Consider the following 9957-nt stretch of genomic DNA (forward strand, 5'->3'; position numbering starts at 1 on the left):
CGTGCAGGCATTGCCATCTGCAGACTGCTTGTTTTCTCGAAGACGGCTCATCAATAAACGTCTGCGCAAGCTCTTCGTGGTGCAGACTTGGCTCATCCACTTCTGAGATCTTCTAAGGTCTGTAGAGGGTTAAAATACCACACCCAACCAACACCCACTGTCCATCACCACCACCACCACCGTCCACCCCCACCACCCATCCACCGTCCACCACCACTACCACCACCATCCATCGTCCACCGCCACCACTGTTTAGCACCATCGTCCACCGCCACCAATGTCCACCGCCTCCTTCTACCACCACCGCTTTCTACCACCACTGCCACCATCCACCACTACCATTATCACCATCCAACACCACCACCATCCACTACCACAGTTTGTACACCACTACCATGATCATCCCTAAGATATAGTCTTGATGGCTGCTCATATAAAAATTCTACCCACAAGCAAATATAAAGGCATCTGATCCTTACCTCATGAAGTAAAGCTACCCTATCCACCATATTAATTGCATTAGAAAAATCAACTGTAAGCATTACAAGAGACCCACTAGTGTAGGCTCACTTAATACCCTATTAGCGCTATGTAAAATGAACCAAAGCTTGCTAAATGGGCTGAAGAAAAGGTTGGAGGGAGAATCCCATTCATGGGTCGAGGAGCTACCTAATGTCCTGTGGGCGCACAGGACATTAAGCAAAACCAGCAATGACGAATCCCCGTTCAGCCTAACCTATGGAACGGAGGCTATGATTCCAGCAGAAATTGGATGCCCATCCCATAGAGTGCTCATGATGAGTAAGATTGATAACGAGCGCGAAAGAAGGTTGGATCTCAACTTACTTGAAGGGCGCAGAGAAGCGGCTATCATCAGTGAAGCCAAATACAAGAAAAAACTAGAAAAGTATTACAATCAGCGCGTGAAAGAATGCCACTTCAAGAAGAATGATTTTGTCCTTCGAAACAATGAAGCTAGCCGCGCGATACCCCCGGGAAAGATGTCCCCCAATTGGGAGGGACCTTATCAAGTCTCGGAAGAATTGGGAAAAGGCGCATACGCTTTAAAAGATTTGAATGGAAAGAAGATCCCGCGCGCATGGAACGCAGCACAGCTTAGAAAATGTTTCATGTAAAAATTGTCAAGTTTGTAATCAAGGCTTTTTAAGCCATTATGAATAATGATACGCGCTATCTTCTCTTAAATGTTGTTCTATTACCTTTTTTCATACATGTTTCACACTTCCCTTTATTAATTTTGAGCAATATGACAACATTGTATTGACATCAAAACAAAAATAAAACGAAGTAAAACATACATGCGCGAGCTTCAAGCTCAAACGCGTTAACGAGTTTTAACTCTAAAACGTCAGGGCCTTAGCCCAATAATATGAGCCTTAGCTCAGGGCCTTAGCCCAATAATACGAGCCTTAGCTCAAATCACTCACAAGATCCATCCTACATGCTGCGCAGCTAGACCATAAAAATACCTAAGCACAACTAAGGCAAAGCACATGCCAAAACATAGTTGTTAAGGTCTCAGGTCGAGGTCGCGCATGGAATTGTAATGGATATCAGAGTAACACATACACGTAAAGGCTAAAAAACTCATAATTCCCTATAATAAATGCGCGATAACGTCGCGCAAAAGAGGAATAATGAAACGCCAAGGCACGTGTCAACATAGTCAGGATATTGCAAAATCACTTAAAATATGACAAGGATTAAGTAAAATAATTTCCTTACAACCTTGTTCTTATTTCAACGTGCAAGCATATCTTATATTCAACAAGCAAACATGCAATATAAAGAGATGAATGGGGAATGCGCAAGATGCGAATAAGGGAAAAACAAAATTTCATTCCAAAACATAGAAGGTTACAAATTTACAAAATGATGAGATACAAACTGCAAATAAAAAAAAAACATGAAGGGCTTCTCAAGTCTCTATGTCGACGTCAGCCTCTTCATCGCCCTCATCATTACCTCCCTCAGCATCTGGCGCAGCCCGCTCCTCGTCATCTCCAAACTTGCCATAGTCAAGCTGTTCGTCTTGAATGGAGTCGTCTTCTATCACAATAGTGTCAGGAGCGGGTCCTTTGGCCACGCCAGAGCCGCTAGCAGAGGCAGCATTGCCCGCGCCATCATCGCCGCCACCAGCCCCTTCACACTCGTCAAGTAATTTCTTTAGAGCGCCGAGATCGGGCTGATCAGCAAGCAAGGCTATCTGCAAAGCATAAGGAAAAGTGTGAGTACAAAAAGACTAGGAAAATAAGTCAAGGTAAACTCATTAAGGTTAAAATACCTGCTCAAGGATGGGAATGGGAGTATTCAAATACTTCTCCCCCACCTCGGCCATGTCCGCGCAGACAACGTCGAGCTGATAAGGGTAGTCGGATGGGTTCTTCTTCAGCATGCTATATTCACAGCCATCCTTAAACCCTTCAGCTCGACCCACCAAGCGCGAGGCAGCGTTGCAATCCATCACAAGGGTCTGAAACTCGTCTGAGTATTTCATCGCATAAGCGCAGCGAGTCATACCCTGTGAGACTAGCCATTGGCGATCCTGCGCGAGGGAAGAAACAGACGTCTCAAGAGCAGGAATCTGAGAGTTTAACAACTCAACAGTTTCCTTGGTCTGTTTCAGCTCCTCTCTGTCGGACGCTGCTGCCGCCAAGGCCTCTTCCCTTTCCGCTCGCGCAGCATCGAGCGCTTCTTGGCTAGACGCTGCCGTCGCCAGGGCTTCATCCTTCTCTGCCCGCGCGGCCTCAAGCTCCTTCTTCAGGCGCGCAACCTCACTCTCTAATGAAGATTTGTCAGTGATAGACTGCACAAGTGCTTGGTCACGCGCCTCTGCATCCAGCTCCAAGTCACGCACTCGCCGCGCATACTTGGCCGCGTCCGCCTCTGCTGCCTGCAGCTTCTCCCGCGCAGCCTGCAGCTCATGCCCGCGCTTCACGAAGGCAGCGTTGGCACTTGCTCGGTTCTCGCTGAGTTCTGCTTGGAGTTTCTCAGCTCTCTCTCGAGCGTCAGAAAGATTCCAAGCAAATACCTTAGCCTCTTGCTTGGCCTCCGCAAGAGCATCACGCACCTTTACATAATCATAGCGAAGCTCTTGGGAGGCAGCAAAGAACGCTGACCCAGCGAAAAGATGGTCGTTGAGCAAGTCCACGCGGACGCGCTCCTCCTGAAACCTCCTTTCAGCTGGAGGCACGGAGTGAGCTCAGAAGTCTTCACACACCCCCATGGACTGAAATGAGCTATCCTCAGTAATATTCCATCTCGGGCGGTAGATGTGATCGGCTTCCTGCAAACACAAAGCAACGTTCTAGTCATCTAAACACTAATATGGAAGTCCGCGCAGCGGAGCAAAACGAACTTATACCTACAGGGAGCAAGCAGAAAAGTCAGCGCCAGCCCCATGAGAAGACTGCGCCACGAAATCTCGTGGCGCTACAGGGCTTGCGCGGCCGCCATCGGAGTCTTCAAAATGGACCTCCTCATCTTCCTCTGTAACAGGCCTTTTCTCCTGCGACCTGGAAAAACCAAAACCAGTCTCGCGAGGAGGGCTGCGCGCAGGAGGAGGTGAGGGAGGTCTCGACGCCGCGAGATCAGCGCGTAAAACAGCCTCCTGCTCCTTAGTAATCCCAATAAGGGGAGATTCAGTGCTTGCAGGAGCAGGAGCAGAACCAACGGCGCTGGCGCCGGCGCCAGCAGTGCCGCCAGCAGCTTGTGTGCCAGCTATAATGCCTATGAAAAAACCAACAAAGAGAAATGACTCAAGACTTGATCTAAAAAGAAAAAAGTCAGAAAATAAAAGCGCAATATATACCTTGGCGCACCGCCGTTCGCGAGTTAAACATCGCCATGAAGTCCATTTTCCCCCGTTTTGAGGGCAAAACAGGGGACTTCAAAGCAACCTTCGGCGCAGCCTCGGCACCTTGTTGCGCCTGAGGTTGATCCACCAAGGTTGCCGGCTCTACAAACATTTGAGTGAGCAAAGATTCATTAATAACTCTATCGGAATCACGCTCATAAAACCATAAAGTATAAACAAAGTATACCTGTTGAAGAGGAAACAACAGGCGCAGCGCCGCTTCCCTTTTCCGCCGCGCGAAGAGAGGAGGTGGCGGCACCATACCTCGTGTGGACAGGAGGACTGCCCACACCTTGAGGCAAAGAAGACAAGGAAACCTTGGAGGTAAACCCCTTGGTTTTCTTAAGTCCCTTCGCCTGAGTAGGAGGATCCTGAGCAACAGGGGCATCATCTTTCTTCTGTTTTTTACTGGCCCCTGCGCCAGTTTTCCCTTTAGCCTTACGCTTGAGTTGTGGCACCTCAGCTTCCTCCTCCACCTCTTCTTCCGCGAGCTCCAGCTCATAGTTCTCAAGCGCATCTACAATACGTGCAACAGAAATGTTAACCAAATTTGGTATTCTAAAGGCATAAGCATAAGTACAAAGGCCTACCAGGCGCATCGCTGTCAAAGTAAAATCCCAAATCAACGGGGATGAACATATCAGCGAAGCGATGGGGAAGCCAACTTCCCCAACGCCCAGCGCGACAGAGCCGCCCTCCATATGCTCATCATAGGCGGCGTGGACGTACTCCTTGCTTACTGCATAAAACAAAGACATGATATCAGCAAAACGAATTATGTTCGCGCAGAAATAATGCAATGAGCTAATAACTCACATAATCCATCAACTTGGATAACGGGCTCAGTCGCGCTGTCGGCCCACCTCCTGCTCATGCCAACCCCCACCAGCGCCTCCTCGCAAATATTCTTGGCGGGGGATGGTTCAGCAGTCAACTTATTAACCCATGCGCCAGTTGGGTTCTTAAAAACATTCACATCCGCGGGCGCAGAAGTGATCGCACGCATGGTCATGCGGATGGGAATCACACCAGCCTTAATATAGAAAAATTTCTCAGACCAGTCATGAAGGCTCTTGAAGGAAACAGTGCAGCACTTGACCTTCTGACTGCGAGGAACGAATGAGAACCAAGAATCTTGGATTTTTGGCTTATAAAAAAATTGAAAGCGCCGAGGGGTTGGCTCCTCGCGCTGAGCTTTGCACATGAACTCAAAATGAGTCATGCGCACAAGTCCAAAAGGATGGACTTGGGATATGTGAATCCCATAAAATTTAAGCAGCGCACCCATAAACCTCGTCATCGGGAGACGAAGGTTGCAGTGGGTGAAAAAATGGCAGTACAAGGAGATATAGCCGGTGGGCGGATCTGCCGCCGTTTGCCCGGCCGCCGGAAGCATACAGCCATACTCAGGGAGAAAATCCTGAGAGGCGATGAGACTGTCAAAATCAGACTGTCTCAATTTACAGGGAATCTCATCTCACCTCTTTACTGTCTTGCCCTTCCCACCTCCTCCGACGAGGCCTCAGCAGCCCGTTTTCCCTTGCCGGTCTTCTTCAAAGTGGACATGACTAATGATTTTACACGGCGTCTGCTTGGGGAGATTGTGGTGTCTGGGTTATCAGACATACAACTGCGAAATCAAACAGAGGTTACTTCAAGAACGGAAATCGGAATAAAAATGGAAGGAAAGGAAAGCTCTGAAATAACAATGAAGATGAAGAATAACAACCCAAAGGCTTGCTTTTATAGGCCCAGGAGAGAGAGAAACAGGTACTGGTCAGAGTTCACGCGCCCCCACTCGCAGGTGCAGGCCAACGCGAGCGCGACACGTGTTCCTGACACTGTGTGAGGGGACATAAAAGGGAACGAAACAGGTACTGATCAGAGTTCACGCGTCCCCACTCGCAGGTGCAGGCCAACGCGAGCGCGACACGTGTTCCTGACACTGTGTGAGGGGACATGAAAGGCAACTGTAGCACCTCGAGCACACGAAAATTCTGACACGTCTCCATCTCTGACGCATGTCAGCACCAACCAACCACGTACATGGACGATTCATTTTAACCAAAAGGATAGAATTTCGCGCAACGATGAGAAATAAAAAAGGAAAAGACAAAACCCTATTAAAAGAGAACTATTAAGTCTAATATCTATCTTACCTCGCTCGCGCGAGACAAGACACACATTAGACTGGGGGGGCTTGAAGAGGTATGTACCCGCCTTAACATCGAGCGGGGCGGGTCAACCCACAAGATATAGACAAGAGGCTTGAAATCAAGATATCATGAAGGCACAAAGCCAAAACCTATGCGCACGGCGCATATCATATATGCTCACGCATCACATATGCTCACGCGTATCACATGCTCGCGCACCATATATGCTCACGCATATCACATCTGCGCGTGGCGCATTTGCGCGTGGCGCATATCGCATGCTCACGCATCATATATGCTCACGCATATCATATCTGCGCGTGGCGAATATTACATATGCTTGCGCATATCACATCTGCGCATGAAACATCTGCGCGTGAGAATAAAGAGAAGACTTCGCGCATCCTCAGGATAGGCGCATATCACACGTGCACATAATCAACCTCGTCCTTATCCAAATCAGGATAAGGACAACCTTGATTGTGCTCGTCAGCAAACCTTCCAGAAGGTATCCTTTAAGGAATAAGAATATGCTGATGTTGACAGCTGCCAATGAAAGGTGGACAACTCAGCAAAACCCATGTGCTACCACGTGATTGCACATGGGTCAGGTAAAATGCCTAGGTCAGAGAATAATCAATGAAAAAGCACCAGGTGTCCTAAGGACACGTGGCGCAAAGCAACAGGAGGAGGCCAAAAAGGCCCTAATGGGATCTGAGCCCAATCATTGGAAACCCTAACACTATAAATACCACACCACCTCCACAAGGGGAGGTAAGCAAGAAAATACATTCCAATTCATTACTCACTCTCAGATTATTATTATCTTCTCCTACAATCTCTTATTCTCACACCGGAGGGTTACCCCAAAGAGGACCCCTCTGTCCCTTTCTGAGGGGTAAGTTCACGGTGCTGCTCGTTTTGTAGGTGGAAGAACTCATACTCCGGAGAACCATCGGTGAAATAGCATACTCATACCCGAGGAAAGTTGATCGTCTACCAGTGAGCCGATCCACGTTTCTTCAAGAACCATTGTTGTTGCAAAGGGTGATAACTAGTCAAAATAATGATATAGAAGTCCAAGCCATTATTCAAAAATTAAAAGCAGGTGAGAACCTACACAGGTTTGCATGGAATGGGAAATAGGTAACTAAAGGGAACAGAATAGTAGTAGGGGGAGATACGCCTTTACGTTTTGAAATCATTAAAATTTGTCATGAGTCTCCTATGGGGGGGCACTCGGGTGTTAGGGTGACGATACAAAGGGTGAAAGGGCTGTTTTTTTGGAAAGGTGTATCGAAGGGGGGTGCGTCAGGTGGTGCGCAATTGTGACGTGTGTATGCGAGCCAAGAACGAGAACGTATCTTCACCTGGTTTACTGCAGCCCTTACCTATTCCCGACACTATTTTTACCGACATCTCGATGGATTTTATTGGCGGATTACCGAAGGTCAAAGGGAAGGACACAATATTCGTGGTAGTGGACCGACTTACCAAGTATGGTCACTTCATGGTTCTTGGCCACCCGTTCTCAGCCAAAGATGTTGCTCAGGTATTTCTTGATAATATTTATAAGTTGCATGGTTTCCCTAATTCTGTTATCTCATATCATGACCTGGTGTTTTTGAGTTCATTTTGGATGGAATTTTTGAAGTTACAAGGGGTGTCTGCCAAACTGTTCACGGCTTACCACCCGCAGACCGATGGACAAACGGAAGTGGTTAATAGGTGTTTGGAAGGTTATTTACGATGCATGGTGATGGAACGACCTCACACGTGGGTGAAATGGGTGTCGTTGGCCGAGTGGTGGTACAACACGACGTTCCACTCGTCATTGGGAAAATCGCCTTTTGAGGCCCTATACGGGTACCGTCCCCCCTGCATATCCCTTATATTCCAAAAGACACAACTGATAATGAGGTTAACGAAATGATGCAAGATCGAGAGGCCGCGGTAAAGGTACTAAAACGATCGCTACTTAAAGCCCAAAACCGTATGAAACAACAAGCCGATAAACACCACACAAAGAGAGAGTTTGAAGTGGGTACTTGGGTCTACCTCAAACTACAACTGTACATGCAAAATTCCTTAAGAGTTCATAAGCACTCCAAACTAACACCCAAATACTTTGGGCCCTTCTTGATTGTAGAAAAGGTCGGAAATGTCGCCTACAGGTTGGATTTACCAGATGAAGCCCTGATTCATCCCGTCTTTCATGTGTCGTTGCTTAAGGAGGCAGGCAGGCCACCGTCCAAAATAGTTCCAATTCCGACAGGGGCAAGGTTTAGTTTGCTGCCTCAAAGGGTGTTAGACAGGAAGTTGGTTAAACGGGGTGATAGAGCTGCGATGAAGGTGCTGGTTCATTGGAATGGGCAAACGACACAAGATGCCACATGGGAGTACCTTGATGATTTACAGTTGCGTTTTCCTGACTTTAATGAGCTCACTTCTTGAGGACAACAAGTGGGTTAAGGGGGGAGTATTGATACGAACCGGGCTCGTCTATTATTCCATTGTTGTTGTTGGTTTAATTTGCTTTAAGTCTTTTATTGTTTTGCATGTACCAAAGGACCATTATGGCCTTTTCTCTTTTATCGGGATGTCTTATGTAACTTTGGTTATTATGTGTTGATGAATAAAAACCTAGCGCCGATATCATTCTGGCCATCCAGAAAATCGGTTTCCTCTTATCTCTCTAGCTTCTTATCTCTAACCCTAACATAGTTGCCTAACTCCAGCATCGTAATCTTGTTAGGCTCTTGGGTTACAACATGAAGGATCGTGAAATGATACTACTTTATGAATACATGCCTAATAACAGCTTGGTCCATTTCATATTTGGTTAGTGATATGGGCTAAATTAATATAAATATTAAAAATATTTCCTATACTTTTGAATAGCTTTAGGGGGCTTTTATTAAATAATTCGTCCAATTAATTCATATTTGAATTTTATTAATCTCAAGAGACAACTAGCTATGACGAGTAAATTGACCCTACTGATCAACTTATATTATTTGCTCATTTTTACATATTGGTTATGTACTAAATGTAATGATTTTGTGATAAAGCCTATTTATTTCAATTGTTATTATATTTTGGTGATTAAAAAATTCAGAGAGAGAAATAAAGAATTGAAAATATAAATCAGTTAACTCAAACGAAACAATTTATTTATATGTTAAAAACCTTATTTAATTCAAATCACTAAATTAAATGATCAATTTTCGTTGCAATGCATTACAGAGAATATGGATTTGTAGTGGGCTTTTGACCAAACACAAGCATCTCACGGTTATTTGGAGCGTTGGGACCTGTCTTAGATTAAAAGATAATTAAGAAATAAGAAGACCTAAATAATGCAGAGAGATATATAAAAAAAGGCGGCATCATCATTAAGAAAGGGTCATTTACCCTTTACCCTACTGCCGTGCAAATACATAAAAGGGCTACGGAACAGAAGGTTTTTGAGAGCAACAAATCAACACAGGCAGGGGTGCTCGAGTATAGTGAGCATTCAAGATTAATATATACTTATCCAAGCATTATTTTCTGGTTTGATTTTCTTGTTTTTACTATATATTTAGATTTAAACCAGGATTATTTAGTTTTATTTTTGAGTATGATTGTTGGCTAAACTCCCTAACTACCTAGGTTTTTTATGATTACTTTGTGACTTGCGGATATTATCTTGGTTTTTAATTTCTAATGTTGGATTAATACTAAAGTAGAAAATCTTTTTACAATTGATTTGATGTACTTGCGTATCTAGTTTTGATTTATTATTTATCTTTGTTACGCACGAGTCTTGTTGAATGTCTTTCAATTATAGATGCATGTTTAGGTCACAAGTGTGTGTTTGTGATTATTTTATGATTTTGCTAGACATAGTAATCCATAACATTGGTTGGTGATTTGTTAGAG

At 45.4% G+C, this 9957-nt stretch overlaps 1 protein-coding gene across 1 annotated transcript; it reads left to right on the forward strand.

Annotated features, from left to right (window-relative positions):
- The first annotated feature begins 7962 nt into the window (after positions 1-7962).
- Positions 7963-8487, forward strand: LOC143539074 (uncharacterized). Its single transcript, XM_077032518.1, has one exon. It carries the CDS (start codon positions 7963-7965, stop codon positions 8485-8487), a length of 525 nt encoding a protein of 174 aa, XP_076888633.1.
- The last annotated feature ends 1470 nt before the right edge of the window (positions 8488-9957 follow it).

Source organism: Bidens hawaiensis, unplaced genomic scaffold, assembly GCF_021521415.1.
Source record: "Bidens hawaiensis isolate Kalapana, Puna unplaced genomic scaffold, B.hawaiensis_p1.1 tig00000055_1, whole genome shotgun sequence".
Classification (NCBI taxonomy): domain Eukaryota; kingdom Viridiplantae; phylum Streptophyta; class Magnoliopsida; order Asterales; family Asteraceae; genus Bidens; species Bidens hawaiensis.